This window comes from Rhopalosiphum maidis, chromosome 4, assembly GCF_003676215.2.
Source record: "Rhopalosiphum maidis isolate BTI-1 chromosome 4, ASM367621v3, whole genome shotgun sequence".
Taxonomy (NCBI): Eukaryota; Metazoa; Arthropoda; class Insecta; order Hemiptera; family Aphididae; genus Rhopalosiphum; species Rhopalosiphum maidis.
In genome coordinates, this window is record NC_040880.1 from 37,474,021 (window position 1) to 37,493,158 (window position 19,138).

The 19,138-nt window shown below is 28.2% G+C and overlaps 1 protein-coding gene across 1 annotated transcript in view; it reads left to right on the forward strand.

Annotated features, from left to right (window-relative positions):
• LOC113548737 (extracellular serine/threonine protein CG31145) overlaps positions 1–18,739 on the forward strand; it is a 66,887-nt gene extending 48,148 nt beyond the window's left edge. Inside the window, exons 3-8 of the mRNA XM_026949776.1 lie at positions 5,367–5,491; positions 5,572–5,650; positions 7,991–8,083; positions 9,480–9,787; positions 12,339–12,612; positions 18,127–18,739. Of these exons, the coding sequence (XP_026805577.1) occupies positions 5,367–5,491; positions 5,572–5,650; positions 7,991–8,083; positions 9,480–9,787; positions 12,339–12,612; positions 18,127–18,406 (1,159 nt within the window). The 3' untranslated portion in view covers positions 18,407–18,739. The remainder of the gene's footprint in view (positions 1–5,366; positions 5,492–5,571; positions 5,651–7,990; positions 8,084–9,479; positions 9,788–12,338; positions 12,613–18,126) is intronic.
• The last annotated feature ends 399 nt before the right edge of the window (positions 18,740–19,138 follow it).

Here is a 19,138-nt window from a genome sequence, read left to right on the forward strand (position 1 = left end):
TTACGTTATCTGGTTATGTTTATATTAACATCTACGACACGGTACCTATTAGTACCTTTTAATTGTTATTCTCAAGTTTGTTTGTCTAAAAGTTAAAATAATGTAATAGGCATATAATATATTTTAACAATTGGATATTATGTTTTATTTTAATTTTTAAGTTGTAATAGTGCCTACAATATTAGTATTTCTCAAAATATTTAAAATAAATAACCACTGTAAAGAACAAATCAATAACATGAGCGTTTATTGTTTTTAAACGATTCACCTATAGGTTCAAAAAGGCAAAAGTAAATTATATTTTAATGTTTGAAATCGTACATTGAATTGTAAATATCATGTACTTTGGTCCAAATATTATAGGTATCGTGTCTAGACTTCACGTGATTATTTTCGAACAGTTATAAGATATTGTTTTTTTATCCATAAATTTCCATAAATTTCCAACAATGACCGCAGTTACTCTAACCGTACGCGTACCTAAATATCAGAATAAATAACACAATTATTTTGTACTTGGTACTGCACTGTAGCTGCTTTTTTAGTTATGCGTACATACGTTACGTGAGTGATGCATAATATGTATGGAGTGGATTGGACAAATTGTACACTAAGAAAAAGTACCTATAGGTATTGGACATCTAAATAAAAATAATATTAATAACGACGTGTATCTATACAGTACCTACTGAAAAGTCTATATCAATAATATGAATATTGTACGATACTGAATCACGTATTATAATAATGTATAATATATGCAATATGCATACGTACGAAGCTCAATAATAAATATCTATATCCGTACAATGCATGTAATGACAAATATCTTGCGTTTGTCCTTCAGTGAAACTTATGGGTCCCTTGTGTGTTTATTAGTCGGTGTTTTTGGATTCTGGTCAATTTCTTGGCGCTGTGCAATGAATCGTCGCGAGACCTATGCAGAGACGGATTGTTTTTTTGTTTCGTTTTATTGCTGTGCCACCGAGTCGTTTCAATATCATTGCGCGCACCTACGCACGTTTATATACATAATAATAATATATTATCTACGTAAAATCGTGGTAAACAACAACAACGAAAAACAAAAAAAAAAATAATGTAGGTACGTTATATAAAGCGAAGAAAAAAAAACCGCACACATATATGGAATATTAATGACCGGCACCGTCCCTGTTGAATACAAAACGACGTTTATGTAATTTATATCACCGCCATCCGCGATATCTATATCGTTTGTGGTGACGGGGAGGGGGTAGAAAAGGGCGTTATCTCTTTGACATTGCTCCTCTACTACGATTGAAGATTTATCGGCTGTATCGGTGTTTTTGGAACTATACCCATGCTTAAAACATACGGCTAAAAGGTGAAGATGTCGGGAAATGTCGTTTATTGCACCAACTGCTGCACTCTCCAATAATATATTATAATAGCACATAACTAATCTCCGTGGATTTCCCTAAATTTAATATCGCGATGCGCAACAAAAACAAAATATTTAAAGAAAAGAAACGCAATCGTGTGCCCAAACAAAATCATATTTAAGTCACACAGCAATCGTTATGGAGTATTTATCACTCGCCGCGTGTAGTACGGTGGGCGTAGTATGACAGTTTCTTATATTATGACGATGATATACGTCGTATTATACCAATGTTATTGTAAAATTGTGGTACAGTTATTTTAAAGTATTAAATATTTGCACTTGCCTCGTGGTTTACTCCTAATTTTATAAGATGAGAACTATATGAGAATCTGTATTATTATAGACAGTAATATTCTATCAATTTTTCACATTTTTTATTTCGGTAAAATGTACTGTAATCGGTGTATAACGTTTCTGATAAGTGACAACCGAAAAATTGAATTGTTATGATATTATAACGATAAAAACATTTTTGTTTGCGGCTACATAGACGTTATGGTTTTTTTCCGCAATTTTCTCGCACTTCTGAAAGAAATATAAAAAGCATGTAAAGTTAATAGGTGTAAAGGCATCTTAAATTTTGGATCGTTACTATAGGTCATGTTGGACCTACTTTCCGTAGTTTCACCCTGGAATGGTAAATAGCGATCATATATATTTTATCATTGAGTAGAATACGAAAATTATTTAAGTAAAATATTTGATTGACGTTCCGAATACAACAAGACGAAGAAGAGCATATTATTTTATCGGTAATTTCGAAAAACAGTATACATTATTATAGACGTACGGTATTAAACAGAAGTAAACGCATCCAACCATGACTGCACGGAAACGGAACTTATGTTAAACCATTATTTTGTCGGTTCTCGCTCGCGTTACAACTACTTATCGATGCGGCTCACGACGGAGCTCTTCTCGTTGGCCAACCGCCCTGGTATTTAATTTATGCATTCATGTAGAATGTCAAAGTCAAATACGATCGACGTTCGTAATACGTATATTATTTTGATTCCGGGAAATAATTAGGTGATTAATAATTATACGTTTTAAATATAATTTACATTTGCACTGTATATGAAACCATAAGATTTATTTTACAGCAGTCGTTTGTAATTACTAATTTGTATCAACGCCTTATTTTATAGCATGTTTTGTACGAAATTATCACGATATTATTAGATGTATCATATTTCTTAATTTATTCTTCGTAATGTCACCGTTATACGGCTGTAATTTTAAAATATTATATTTACTCAAAACAATTTTAATTAAGGATTTGGATAGTTTAACTAATTTACTAATTTGTTCTATGAAGCTCATAAACGAACAATTTATTGTAAACGCTTTGTTCAAAAATAGTATAAGCAATAAGCGTTGAGGTGTTGATTAAATTCAACAGAGTATAACGAATATACGATAGGATAATATTTTGGGAAATATTCTTTTTAAATATTTACTCTCTTAAATGATAACATATTACATTTTTCATTTCATATCCTGAAGTAAAATATTATTTGAAGTATTTTAATATGAAAAAATAAAATTTTGGACAAGTAGTTTATTAGGTGCCATTACTGTTATAAGTATTTAAAGTTTGAATGTGTGGAGTAGTGGACCAATATTTTGCGCGGTTAACTCTATAACTTGTATTTTGTAAATGTTCTTATTACTATCAATTTTACAATTACGCGTTAAAGTCATTGTTAAAAATTGTATTATAAAATTAAATACTCTTATAGTATTTATTTTTCTGTTATTGCGTACGATTATATCTCAAATATTTTAACGTTATTATTAATAAATATATAATTAAACTAAAATTTATAAAAAATTATTGTAATTTGACTATTGCACAATTATCTAATCTATAGCTATTATAATATAACAATTTAATTATAAAGTTCAAGACAATTTATAATTTAATATTGGTTATGAAAATTTATCGTGTTATATAATATATAATATACTATTCATAAATTAAATAATATAACAATGACTTAAGTTCCAAAGTCATATGATAAAGTCGTAAAAATAAAATAAATTTTTTTAAATTTAAATTCAAACGCTTTTAAATTATTATCTTTGTAAAACAAATTAAAAATATGTTTATTAAATGTTTATAGTACTATTAACATTTAATACAATGTAATTTTCATGTATAAATAAAATTTAATTCTACTATTAAATTCAAAACGTATAGTGCACGTGACGATAATGATGATTATTATAATTTATAATGTATTAATATCAACCAATTAAAATTTAAAGTATCTTGTATTCGAATGTTAAAATAAATTCAAAGTATAAAATATAAGTAGTTTGTTTTATAAAGTAACATGCTTTGATATTTGAACATTTTTTTATAATATATTAACTTTTAATTCTATAGGTATAGTTCAGTTAGTTAACTATTTTACTTAAAATTATAGTTTGTAGCAAAATTATAAAATTATTTAAAAATGTTGATTCTAATATTATTATTTTTTTTTTTTTTTTGTATTTCGGTTAACGCTCAAAATTTAATACTAAATTTAAATACCTATGTTGTTTTATAGATTCGATATACTCAATAAGAATGTTCACTTCATATTTTTTAATTTATCTTCTATACATATATCAGAAGATAAAAATAATCAGCCAAAAATTTAATAAATATTTATTCATACAGTTTATTCATGAAACTTTTATTTTGGTCTTAAAAAAGTTTTTTGGTAGACCTTTTTACAAATAATAGCTTAATTGCAATAAATCAATTTCAACACTTGAAGTAAATTTTTTTGTGTAAATATTCTGTACAACAAGTTTCACTTAAATACACAAAAAAAGAATTTACATTGTCAAAATATATACCTATGAAATAAATAATAATAACTAATAATCCAATGATTATACCTAGATATTTTTAATAGTTGTTGGTTTGATTAATCAAAATAATTTTTACAATCCATATTTTATTAAATGATAGACTATAAACGATATTATATATCTATATTTTTTATAAAACTATGTATTTAGGCATAAAGATTGAAAAATATTACAAATATTTATTTCAAAATTGAAATATTCTCGAATGCATTGATAAAAAAATGCTATAGTAAAAATAAATTTAAAAAAAACCAACCAGAATGAAAATGGTTTTTAAATTAAAATTATAAATAAATGAAAACTTATTCACTGTGTTTGTTGGAGATGAATGATTATTTTAATGACATCGAAAGCATTTAAGTTTGTAATTGTGATTTATTGTTGTAATGTAGAGACTTGACTTTAAATTAATATAGGTATGCCTAAATTATAAACCATTAATTAGTTATAGCATGAGTTATTAAACTTTATTGAGTATTTATTGTAGTAAAATATTTTGTTATTGTTTAAACAATAAACACTAAGCTACAAATAAATAGATATATTTTTATTTGTGAAAAAACAATGTTTCGTTAAATCTTCTTGATTTATCAAGAATTCAGAGGTTACGCAATGTCTTTAAGACCAGTGAAATAATATTTTCTATTAAAAAGTAAAATGGGAAAATTCTCATTAAGACCTTCCATAAGTAGGAGGAAAAGTACTCATATATCTTCGATTTTTATTCTCACGCGATAAAACCCGATGGTTTTATTTCATTATTATTATTATTACTATATTACTGAAAACATGGCGCATAATTGGGTCGTTTTTCACTTTAATCAACCGCGAAGAAATCTCCACCAAGAGTTTCCATTAATTACTTTTAAATTTAATTTTACATTCGAAACTGTTATAGGGTGACTTGTATACCTTTTGAAATTTACTTTTTAATAAAGGAGTCACGAAAAGTTTAACTGTGTAAATAATATTAAACACTTACATATTTTAATGTAATATTATTTATAATATTCATATATGTATTTTATTAGAATAAAATGGTTTTAATAAATTAAATATCATATTTTTTCAGTCCAAACACGACAGCATTAACTATATTCCATTCAAGAATATCAAAAAGAGAAATGTATCCTAAGAACGACACGTATGTGCCATTAATTTTAAAAAACATGTCTGTTTCGCCTATTTTAAGTGTAGGTAAGTAATTCAAGTTAACTTGTTTATTATTAATATCACATATTATTAAGTTTTCTAATATCAATATTATCATATTTTAGCCCAAAAAGAAGGAGGTACACAACTCAAGCTTGTTATTGAGTATTTAAACGGAGACAAAGCTCTTATGAAACCGATGAGGTAAATTATTTAAGTATTTTTAAAAATATTTTTGATTGGTCTTTCGTATTACTAATTTATTTACACATATAAATTACCTTTAAATTATATAATTGAAATATAATATAAAATTAAAATAAAATAAAGCAGCCGTTAATTGAACCATTAGTATTTAATGTATGTAAATGGGCGCTTCGTACTTATTATTTGAAACTGACTCAGTCATGTTGATGTTTTAAAAGCATGTTCTATCGCTTATTAGTTCCGTCAGGTATTTTTTAATGTTGAAATAATTGGTAATTTACTAATGTTAATTTATAACTTGTTTATTGCGATGTTGACACTTTTTCAGTAAAGACCCTTTTCAGTGAATCTTCAACGGTCGGCGTTTCATAAATTCCTTTTATCCACTATACTAACTATAATACTGTATTGCTACCTATATTTACTGTATCTTTTATATTCTTATTTTTTTTTTTTATTGGTAGTATTATTTTAATAAAATGGACAATAGTTTAGCAATTTTTATACAAAAAAAAAAAAAAAAGCCGCTAGTAAATAATGTAATTTTTTCTAATAACTTAGTACCAACCTAAAGTTCATCGAAATTCAATTTAAATTATAGTTATAAATACATTTAGATGTAAAAATAGCAAAGTAAATCGTCTTTTTATTCAATATTTATCTCAATTACTACTAAAGTTATTTGAAATTATTGCAACGAAACGGCATTTCATGATGACTCAGTAATCGAATTATATTATTGTATTATGAATTGTAGAGAAATAAAAATTCACAATTTGTCGATAATTTTGTACAAATAAAAAACAGAAAGCACGTATAACATAAAACAAGTTGAACTGTTGGAGGAAATATGAACGGTAGAATACTGAATAATGTACAACGTATAGTGTTTGTAAATAGATGTTGGTTGCTGAGAATTTTTATGTGCCTATTTACGTATAAATTATACTATGGGTATTATATCGATTTCGTAATTTTTAATATCAGATACGATAATAATTATAGTTATAAAAAATAAAGTAAATCATTATTCAGTTTTAAATAGGTATATAAAAAGTAGATTTTTTTGTGAGAACTGACAAAAATTATTTATATAATATAATATGTAGATTATCCATTTGTGTATCATTCATCACTTTCTCAGTAATAGCACAGAATAGATTAATTTATAATTAATGGTAATATTGTATTGCGTAATATTTCATAATAATTAAATACTTAACTAAATTTAAACCTTTTTTAATTTTTTATAATTTAATAAATTTATCAATAATATATGCTTACAGTATGGTAATTTTTAATAAATTAAAAACATATTGATTGAAGAACCATTTTAAATTTTAATACGCACTTTCTTGAATTGATATATAACATATAATGTAATATATTGTTTTGATTACATTATAGTGGTATTTTTTTTTATTTAAGTTCATTTATTTATTACTTAATACTACTTGAAATATTAGTAACTAAAATTGTACAACGTTGTATTATTATTAAAAAAAAACTAGTCATACATAATTATAATAGGTATAACGTTGATTAAAATTTTAACATTAGAGTTACCTATGCATATTGAATTTACGTAAAAGAGAAACTAATTAATTTAAATAATATTCAATCTGTATTTTACGTAAAAATTCCAATATTTTAAATTCAATGTACTGTATTTTTTTTATTTTATCCTCGTACGCTTTTACTTTAGTAAAATAAAATATATAAATTAATTTTGTCATAGATTAACATCTCCAATTTTTAAAATGTCTTATTGACATTGACGTATTCTATACACTCTGTGTCTCCACAGAGTCAATATTTTTTACTGAAATATTTTATAATTTTACCGAATAACAATACAATATATTGACTTGCATCAAGGTGAGCATATCGAGACACAGTCAAAAAACACATTTATCGTTGCCGTAATTTTGAATATAATATTATTTATATGCATTTTAAATTTCTTTAGCCAATTTACTCCACTGAGTTCAACTTCGCGTCATATTCGTTATTAAACAAACATTATCTTTATATGGCGGTTGTTTTACAAATTCGGGTTATGATGGATTAATATAGTATTCATATAATACTATATAATTATTTGTATTAATTGAAAAGTCATAGATTTGTAGTACAAAATATCATAATATATCTTGAAACAGTCAACAACACATAACTATTTAGGTATTTTATAGGTAATAAATATAATCCATATGGGTTTTCATATAGCTATAGTATATTATACAACACACATATTTACACTATATTAATATAATACTTATAGTGTCATGTAATGGTAGATACATTTGAAAATATTTTGTTTTTATACAATCGCAGGTTCACCAGAGAACAACAGACTCTGCCGAATCATTTTTACTTCACCGACTACGAAAGGCACAATGCCGAAATTGCTGCGTTTCATCTCGACAGGTAAGTCCATCGCTAGAACTAAAATCATACGCATTAGTTCCGAATGATAGTCGGTCGTAAACGTTATTGTGAATGAAGCAATTCCTTCGTCCGTGCGATCCAGTGCATTACATCACGGTGTTGTACACTGTGAAACAATGCGGTTCGATCCAAAAAATGATATAAACTATATGTATTATATATATATAATACAATATATACGTATATTGATAGATATATATTTTTTGCTATCTGAAAAAAAAAATAATAATTTTAGTGAGATCTATCAAAAATGATGTTGTGGTTGTTACCAATTTCAGATAATTATCAAAAACAGAGTATCGAAAATTGGGGTAATTGATAAAATTTGATAACTAATATAATATGTACTTAGTATTTTCTTTTTGTTAACTCCAGCAGTAGGTCAAAAAAATAAAGTTGTAGTCATTTTTGATATTATCATGCACCTAAGAAATTTTAAAAACTATAATATTATTATTTTTTATAACAATGCTAGTAATTATTTGCATATTAAACACACGCATAACTTTTGTCATATATATTGACGTATACTATATAATTAAAAATTATACGTAGATATTATTTGTGTATAGGCATTACATTTTTATTTTATCTAGTAATTTAAATCCAATGTTTTTAAAAACAATGAAATTCCACGAACCATTAGGTATTTCTTATTATCTCACTTTGTATTTACTCCAGATCCGAACATAATCTTGCGTGAATTTTTTTTTTTTCAGAAATTTAAGAGCGTGTTTTAAAACATTTAAGAATATAGTTGCATTAGAAATACAGTTTATTGTTAATAGGAAAGTTGTATAGTATAATTATGCATCCCTGTGGCCTGTTGATAATTTAACGTATACTATAACACGAATATCTTGTGGTTTCAACAATTATGATGAAGAACAATTTAAATTTAATCTTGACCGAGTTTTTATAATGCATAAACGAATTTTGTTGCTAATTGCACACCGCAATATTCAACAATAATAATTAAAAAACTCAAAATAAAGCAGGTACTTGATTTATACAGAAAACATCAACTCATATTAAATGCATCGAATCTTAGTATACGAGTACCAGTATGCGAGTAGACCAGTAACGTATCATAATATTGAATCTTGATCCGTAGTTTAGGGTTGGAGGAGAGTGAAAGTGATTAAAACCGACGTTAAATACATAGTTTGCTATGAAAAGTTCCACCTTGACACTCCGCATCCACTAATTTCTTGAATTTTTTTTTTTAACTCAAATTTATTTTTATTATTTAATTTACTACTAAAAACTGATTGAAACCGTTGACTATATATCGTAAATTTTGCTAAGCATCAACGTTTTTAAACGAGTTCAATAAGAAAGTGTTTGTATAATAATATTATAATATGATTTATAGGATATTGGGGTTTCGGAGAGCAATGCCGGTCAGTGGCAGATTGGTGAACATCACATCTGAACTGATGGCCCAGGTGACTGCGTCCGATTTGTTAAAAACATTCTTCGTGTCACCGGACAAAAATGTGTGCTTTCACGGACAGTGTTCCTATTACTGTGACACGTCACATGCCATTTGCGGAAATCCGGACATGTTGGAGGGCTCGTTTGCCGCGTACTTGCCATCCCAAGAGGTTTTGGAGAGAAAGACGTGGAGGCATCCGTGGAGGCGCAGCTACCACAAGCGGAGGAAGGCCAAATGGGAAACAGGTCAGTACCGTAAACGATATTACCCATAAATAATTTTGTGTTACGTTAATGTCAGATATTGGAATTTCAAAACATAATCTATTTTTGTTTAATATTATCGATGATAAACACAATAGTTCCGGGTAAATACCTTAAAAATTATCTTATAAAATATCGAATAAAACTGCAAGGCGTCAAATCTTGTATACCTACATTTTATGTCTAGATAAAACAAAATTAAGAGTAAACAAAATTTAATTCATGTTTCATGACATCAATTAAGTTTGTCTTACACATAAATAACGTCAAAATTGTACGTTTTTAATATTTTCATACAAATGATTATATTTTTAAAAATCTTGTAAACGTGACCTTTTTCTATTAATAAAATATGATTGACCTTTTATTTTACCACATATGTTGGACATTGGTATAGCTTTATTTAATATAGTTATTTATAACATAGTACTTTTTGATAAATATGATCAATACACCTGAACATGTTTTCAATTAAAACTAGTGAATTTTGTTTATTTTTGTTTTTTTTTCGGTTTGTTTTTTTTTTTTGTGGTAAATATATTTTAATGAAGTATTATTGCAACTTTTTGATTGCCGTATTTGAAAGTTAATCGAAACTAAAAAGTCAATTAAAATGTTTCCTTATTATTATTGGTTTTGATTAATTAAATTTAGGGAATTATTATAACTATAAATATGATTAGCTTTTCTCGATTATAGACCCAGTTAGTAATTTTAAATTCCTGTTTAGTAAACGATTAAAATTAAATAAGTAAAAACACATCAAATACTTATGAATTATAATTGTTATTCCGAGCAACACAAAACTTTTTTTTATTTATTTATTATTATAATAATTGTTTCAACGCATTGAGTATTTTTAAAATATTAATTTATAGTTTACAAAGAAGTTTATAAATACATAATTACATTTTAGTTAGTCTGAAAATTCATCTATTTGAACTTCGAGTCGAATGTCCTTGTGATAGCCGTGATTTTAGTCGTAGATTGGTGGAAACACAAATCTTGCAATGGAATGATCATTTGCTAGATTTATCGACGGAAATCTTTAGACGGTGGATAATTTTTTCGGTTATATTTATAACAATGACTTAGAACTCATAAAAGCCATTTTTTTTTTAATCAGTTGGTCAGGATTAATTATGTAATACAGAATCATGTGTTATAAAACAAACATTTTTTCAGTATAATTAAACTATATAACTGAGTTTGCGCTAAAGAAATATTAGAGCTGCACAACAGAGCTGCTGTTTGTTTTTCAGAAGTGAAAAAATTTGATGCTCGCGTACAATACATAACACATATTATATCATCATAAATTCATAAATATTAAATATTGTCAGTTTAAAGTTTAAATAACAAAATTCCTTAAATTATATTTTAATTAACAACAATTAATATTAATCTAATTTTTAAATGTTTTTTTTTATTTTTTATTTTCTAATTGGAGATTATTTATTTGAGCACAATCACAATATTTGGTGGCATAACGCAATGGTCATGACCACAGTTTATCTTAAAGACCGTAGAAGATTTAATCTCTTGATAGATAAATTATCAATGTTTCAATCATAATTTCTAATTGCTTTGAAAAACAAAATTATGTCAAATTATATCTATGTTATAAGCTCATAGGCATATAGAATTAATTATTAAAAATTCAAAACATATTATTGTTTATGAACTGCACAACATTTAAATAAGAACTGCACATTTTAATTTAGAACTGCGCATTATATGCACAACTGCACATTAGCACAAGCTCTGATATATAATCAAATTAGGTTAAAAAACGTATTTTAATACATAATTATTTAATTTCATGACAATCATTTTTCATTTAAAATTTTTATTACATTTTGAAGTTTAATGAAAATGTCTTTAGCGGCTTATCATCGGAATATTTTTTAAATATAAATATTAATAGTAAAACTGTGTTTATATATAACTATTATTATTTCATAACGCTGATTTACAGAGTAGTTAAGCGTTAATTTTAAATGGAATTTTCTATACGGTGAATTTTATTATTGATTATAAAAGTAATTAAAAGAAAAATAAATGTACGGAACTTTGTAATTGTCTCTAATGTATGCAAAATTCAGATTATTGTTTTTAAAATAAAAATGTACAGTAGCTGAATTTCCTGTAATTCTTTACTGCAAGAAATCTTATTTAACTACATATTTTTTGATCTAATTTTAAATTAAAATAAACGTTGACACAAGATTAACATAAATAAATAGATCAGAATCTATTATTGCGATCAACAAGATTTTTTTATTTAAATAGATGTTGTCTTTTATAGAGCGAAACAAGTTTGTAATGCAAATATTATGTTAAAATAGTAAACGGGGTAAAATAGCGCTGTGAAATGTAAATATCATACTCGAAGTGACGCAAATAAATAATAAAAATATTTGCGTTACAATTCCCCAAAGTATTTTCCTTATATTTTGTTGTTAGCGTTTTAATACTTAATAACGCATGCGTCTTATCGTAATCGTTATTTTTTTTTTCATATTCTATATAGATCCAAATTATTGTGAATTAGTCAGAAACGTACCAGCGTACAATAGCGGTCGCCGGATGTTGGACATTATGGACTTGTCCGTATTTGACTTCCTCATGGGCAACATGGACCGTCATCATTACGAAACGTTTACCCTGTTCGGCAACGATTCGTTTCCTATTCACCTCGACCATGGTCGGGCGTTTGGCAAGGCGTTCCACGACGAGATTAGTATATTGGCTCCAATCATACAGTGCTGTCATATACGAAAATCTACGTTAGAGACTTTGCTCAGGTATTGATTGTTTGTACTATATACAACTATATCATCTAACTCATTAAATATAAATGTGCGAACGCTGTGGTTCCAATGGGAAAATTATTATTAGGTATTACTGGTATTAGGGGTTATGTAATATGGTGTTAATCCAATTAATGTATGTTTATAACTGTAACCATACGTTTAAGCTACACTGGTAGAACTTGGGTAATAAGTTCTATTTTTTCCTCTTAGTCGTGTGAAAAAATGTTATAAAAAAATAAGAAAAAGGTTCACATATTTTTGAAAAGATTTAACATGGCAAATACAGTCTTATAAAATACATAATTGTGGATATTCTCAGATATTGTCAGTGTAAAAAAAAAAAAACGATTTTTCCAATTAACAGGGCAAATTCTTTATTTTTTCCTGTTATCTTCAAGGACGATATAAATGGATTTTTCAGACATGTATTCGTACTTACTTAAAATGATTTAGTACAGATCATTTGTTATAAGAAATAGAGAATCTGATTTAAAACCTGGTTTCCAACGTATAATTTATAATAAAAATTATAGGTGAAAAACTATGAGTTAAACTTCAAGCGCTTCTTTTTATAGTATTTTAGTCACTAAATTATTCATATAACTAAATGCACGTTACACTCTCTAAATAAAGTCACAAAATATTCAATTTATTTTTAAATTAGATAACTGACATGTGTTGTAGATTTTAAATCAACTTGTGATGCGTTCATTTTTAGCTGATATTAACTATAAAGCTATCTCTGAATATTCAAATTCAATATTAAATTTGTATTTATTTATTCAGATAAGCAACCCTCAGCATGGAGTTACACTTTTTATAAATACACACATATTCTTACATTAGTGTGAGACATTATTTTTTCTTTTTAAGAGACGGGGGAGTAAAATACAATAAAAATTAAACTATAAATAATAGTAATCGCAATAATACATTTACATAGGTTATACGTTATTTTAATTTATCCAACTTTATTTTATGGATAAAGGATATTACGTTAGTCAGTGGAAGTCCTGGTCCTAACATAAAATTTATTTAGCCAATCCTCCGGATATAAAAATACATCTGAGTCAATCTGTTAGTATAGGTATTAAACTGCGAGTGTATTGATCTTAAAACTGCTTATATCTTCTCCTCCGAGGATTGCGCGTCAATAACGATCGTCTATATTAGATTAATTTAACATTTTATTATCGTATTCAAGATTATAATATTATATTATATAGACTAATGATAATATATATTCTCTCCGGTACAAGAAAAAACCGTCGACTTAATTGACGTTTTGACAAAAACGTAAAATGTCAAGAAATTTAAAACGGCTTTACGACCGAACGCTCTTTAGGACGTAAGTCGGGACGAGAGGATTGGGTAGTGAAGAAAAGCGCCGTCTGTATAGTGTGTGTGTGTATATATATAGGTAATAGTAAATATATATAATACCACCAAAGTGTGTTTGTTTTCTGCCACGTACGTCCGGCGGCCCACCGCCACTGCCATCAAGTGGTGTCCGATGGGTGTGTACAGCCGAGTGTGTAGGGTGTACGGGCAGAGGAGTCGTCGTGAGCGCGGATATTTGGACTTAACTGCACGTCGACGGATAAAAGGGCTCGGGAGAATAAACGGCGGTGTGCCAATGCTGTCCAGCGATTGGCGGACGGCGGAGAGTGGTAAGGAGATTGGTCCATACCTCGCGTATATACCTGTATTTATATTATATATATATAGAGAGAGAGTACGTACGATAGAGATAATCTTAAATAAACGGCAGCCGTTAAGAGGTTGGGAAAAGCCATTACGAGCATTCGCAAACACACAAGGTGGACCCAATAAAATATTCAACGAGGACAAAAAGCCAGACGACGTTTTGAAAAGCCCTCGTGCGAGCCGACCACAATATTATACACCAGCGCACCGCATCGGCACATACGCGTAGTCACAGGCACTTAGCATAATTATTATCTGTTATCATCGTGACGAACTATTATAATATATAGTCACAAATAATTCCCATCCGTACGCAGTTGGCAAACCGTCTCTCGGTCCGTATAACACGGGCATAGGTCGTATGTATATATATATATAAACATTATTATAAAACCGCACTGTACCGCGGTTTTGCCCACTGCATCTGTGCATTTCGACTGCGCCGCCGCCTCAACACGAATGAAAGTAATATGCACTCGCGTTTCGGTGTAATTCTTGGAAACCGTGTACTTTTGTGCCGCGTTCCGGTACGGCTTTTAGCCGCGACTAACTGTTCTTCAAAGGAAACGCGTTTATTACCGGACTGCGATAAAATACGGCAATTCCGATGTACCTATGTAATAATATTATGATTCCCCGAACACGTAGTCGACGACAATAATCTATATATATATATATAAATATATACACGTGCAATACATGGTGCTAGGCATATAGCGACTGCCGGTGTAGGCGATATCATAAAATATGTGTGCACTTTACTGAGCATATAATGCATATAATATGCTTATAATAATATTATGATTACGTGTTATTGTCCCGGTTGCCACGGTTCGACATTTGAACGCCGACTGTTCAATGCGTATGTTGTTATTCTAATGTTTTGTTGAGGGTATTTGTGTAATAATCTAATTAAAAAATAAACGAAATTGATTTAAATTGAGTACTTACCGAGTTTTTATACGTTGACTATGAGTACCGTACTACCGTGTAATGTAATTATGACTTTAAATCGTTAATAGCCGATGTGAATAATTAAAGTCAATACCTAATAATTCGGTACGTACTTTCGTAATTCAGGATTCAGTATAATACGATTTTGGTTTTTATCTTATTCTTCGTGTGCGTTTATGCTTATTGCCTATTGGACGATAGTATTTTATAGCAGTAAATAATTATATCAATTGTTTTATTTAATAATTGGGTGTGTATTACTTTATTAAAAAAAAAAGTAGTAAAAAATATTGATATTTTTGAAATAATAGAAAATGTACTCTATTGCCACGGCTTATTATGTTTTAAAATTAACGTTTTTAATTATTTTGTCATAATGATTTATTACTTTATTAGGTATCTTTTTTTAAAACCCATATTTTTGTTTATATATTCTCAAACAATATAATTTTCTTAATACTTTGATGTTTAAAATATCCAATATTGAAAAAATATGCTTTAATTTATAACTACAAGTATTGTTGCAATTTCAACTAATTTAGTGTGCTTTAAAGTTAATATAGGGCGTGTGACGTTGCGGTGGTACGGTGGTAATAAACAGTATATTGGTATATTGTTGAAATGTATAAATTTTCACTGCTTTTAAATTAAAAGAAACTTTTAGTTAAATAGTCATATGTATGGATATTGCATACATACTGATCAATTTAAGAATACAAAATTTAAAAAATAAAAATCATAAAATTGTTTAAGTAAAAATGTATTAAATTAAAAAATGTTATTAAAAACAGTCGGGAGATCAATTTTTGTTTTTAGGTGGTGTATAATAATTAAATAATTCAAACCATATAAAATTATATATTAAAATTATTGAGAACAATGTAATAAAAGTAAAGGGAAATTTGGTCTATGCTTACCTATAGATTCCTTCACATAAAATAGTAGTTCTGATTGTAACTGAAATGTAATACCTAAACAATCCAAGACAAATACACATGTGCGTCGGATAATATAATCGTTTGAAAAGTCAATTTGAAAAAAAACTTTTATATGTGAAAAGTTTAAACGTCTGGTCATTTTCCTGGTAATCGAACTGCGAGAAACCAATAGCTGTTTTAGATGAAATTGGGTTTGTGAAGTGGAGCACTGAAAATAAAGGGAATATGTTATAGTGTTTAAACTAGGTGCATATATTTATTTTTATATTGGCGCATAAATAACAATGTATTTTTGTTTTGTGGATTTCTCTTAATACTTTACTATAGACTCATTTAAGTTTCAAATGTTCCAATAAATAATGTGTTATAAATATAAGGCATTTTTATATTGCAATAGTAATCTCTTATCTTCGTAGTTCATATCTTATTCATAATATTTTTCATACTTGGTTTAGCTTCAATTCAGAAAAAAATAAAATAGAGATGCAAAAGTGTTAAAAAAAATGTGCATACCTAAATATTTATATATCTTATTAATTATTTATATTAAGGTATCATTAAAAAATGAACGCATAAATATGTTGTAAAATTAAGATTCCGTCCACTATTAATTCAAGCACTGTATATATCATAATACACATCATAATTAATACACATTTTATATTTAGATATTGTTTACATTTATACTTCATAAATAATAATAGGTAACCTACGGGCAATGGATGTCGATAATTTTATAAAGGTTTGAGATGTTTTTACTAGGACTATATTAAATACATGTTATGATTCTAGTTACCGCAGTGTCCTTTGATTAGTTTGTCTTCGGGGGTCCGAATACATTTTAACAGACTAAAGACCCCTCGTCTTTAAAAATTGTGTAACAGCTATTTGTGTTTTACAGATAAATACTCACTGGAGAATAAATTATATTTGTATTCCTTGTTTCACTTTAATGTTAGAAAACACTATAGAATGAAAATAATAACTGTCACAACAAATAAAAAATAAAACCAGGGAATTCGACCCTTAGCGATTACGCAATAATATCATTGAGCCATATGAATTATAAATATCGGATGTAATATAAAATAATCGGATGATCGAATTTCGAAATGCGTACTTTTATCGTGGCCTCTAACCACATTTTGATGAACATCATATTAGATACTTTTTAGTCGTGGCAAGTCCACCAGAGAAAAAGGGTATTTTTAGTCGGACTAAATGGACTAATCCTTTAACAAGAAGGGTCTCTATAAGGTATTATAAAAGTATATACACCGTTTAAATAAAACGCAATATGTACGCAATTCTATCTGTTGCAATATTATATTTACCGATCACTAGTTAGTACAGCTGCCAGTGGTAATCTATCCCCAATTATAAGTTCGTTGAATCCCATATTGTTACGCCCACTGTCCACGAGTTTGGCAGGAAAAAGTCAACAGTCCACGTTGGAAGTCATCCAACAAATTTGTTGGTCATCGTTGGTTTGGTCCCAACATTTGTTAAAACTTTGTTTATTTTATAAAACCTTTTACAGTTCTTATCTAGCATAATATACTAACAGAGCATTGAAAAAAAATCTCCCCTAAACAACGTTCCAACAAATGTTTCGAACAATTCAACGATAACTAAGCCACGATTTGAAGTTAATAAATATTCACGAAATAAACTGCCAATTTTTTTTTCTTACGATCTATGTACTTGCCTATACTTACTACACCTATCTATCTACAGTTGAATTTGCTTTGCCGTGCATATACATACACTCGTTTAAGCAACATTGGTCATAATAATGATGTTTGATGAATAATTATTGTAAATTAATATCAACGAAATCTAAAAATTAATTGACAGTCTCTGCATAACTTTATAATGGTCGCGGTGGAATTGTGGTTGTTTTCAGGTTTCACAACGTCAAAAAACTCAGTGAACACATGAGGGAATCCATGGCTGACGACCCGCTGTCTCCCGTACTTTGGGAACCGCATTTGACGGCCATCGACCGGCGTGTGGGACTCATTTTGCAGAAAGTCCGCGAATGTCTGTCAGTGAGCACGATGAGCGGCGAGGACGCTGCCGAAGAAACGCATGTCCGGACCGCTGCAAATGCCACGTTTGACGTTGACACGGGCGATCTGGGACAGGAAGTCAAATACACGGCCCATTCCAGGGATCTAACGTAAGACTGATGATTGTTGTTTTTTTCGGTTCTGAACCGGCTCCGTTTGTGTTCGCTACCGGACAGATCGACTCGACGCGCGTCGAACTTGATTATAATTGATTTTATATTGTATGTTTTATGGGCCAAGTCTGTCCGGTTTACTTGCCATCTTGAGGATCTATCCGAGTTGGATGCCACGCGGTCCATCGGTATCATATACATACTGTTACTTATCGATTTAAAATTTAAAATTTTAGAAGTCAATTTGTAGGTTAAATGAAAAAAAAAATCAAAATTGATATTTTTTTAAGTCGCAAGTTCACATATTTTTCTATTAACTATTACAAGAATTTGTTTAGGGTTTAATTAAAATACGTAAACATATTTATTACAGATTATAACTATTTATAATAGTTACTGAATTTAGTGGGAAATAAAATGTTTGATGTTATTTATTTTATTTTATTTTTTTTAAATTAAGAACTAAACTAAATAAATACAATTATAATAACTTAGTAAAAATATAATGTATATAATATATGTAGATACATTTAATGGTCATGATAAAGTTGTCAAAGTAATGCTTCGATCGATATTGCATGATCAATTAAAAAGAAATAATATAAAAATCATTTTTAAAAGATGGCATGCAATTCGGATTTTAGACGCAATAGGTGCAATTCGGACACATTAATACCTAATATGGCGTGGTTTATCTAAACGCGTCGATCGCCAATATGTTATATGTTTGTAG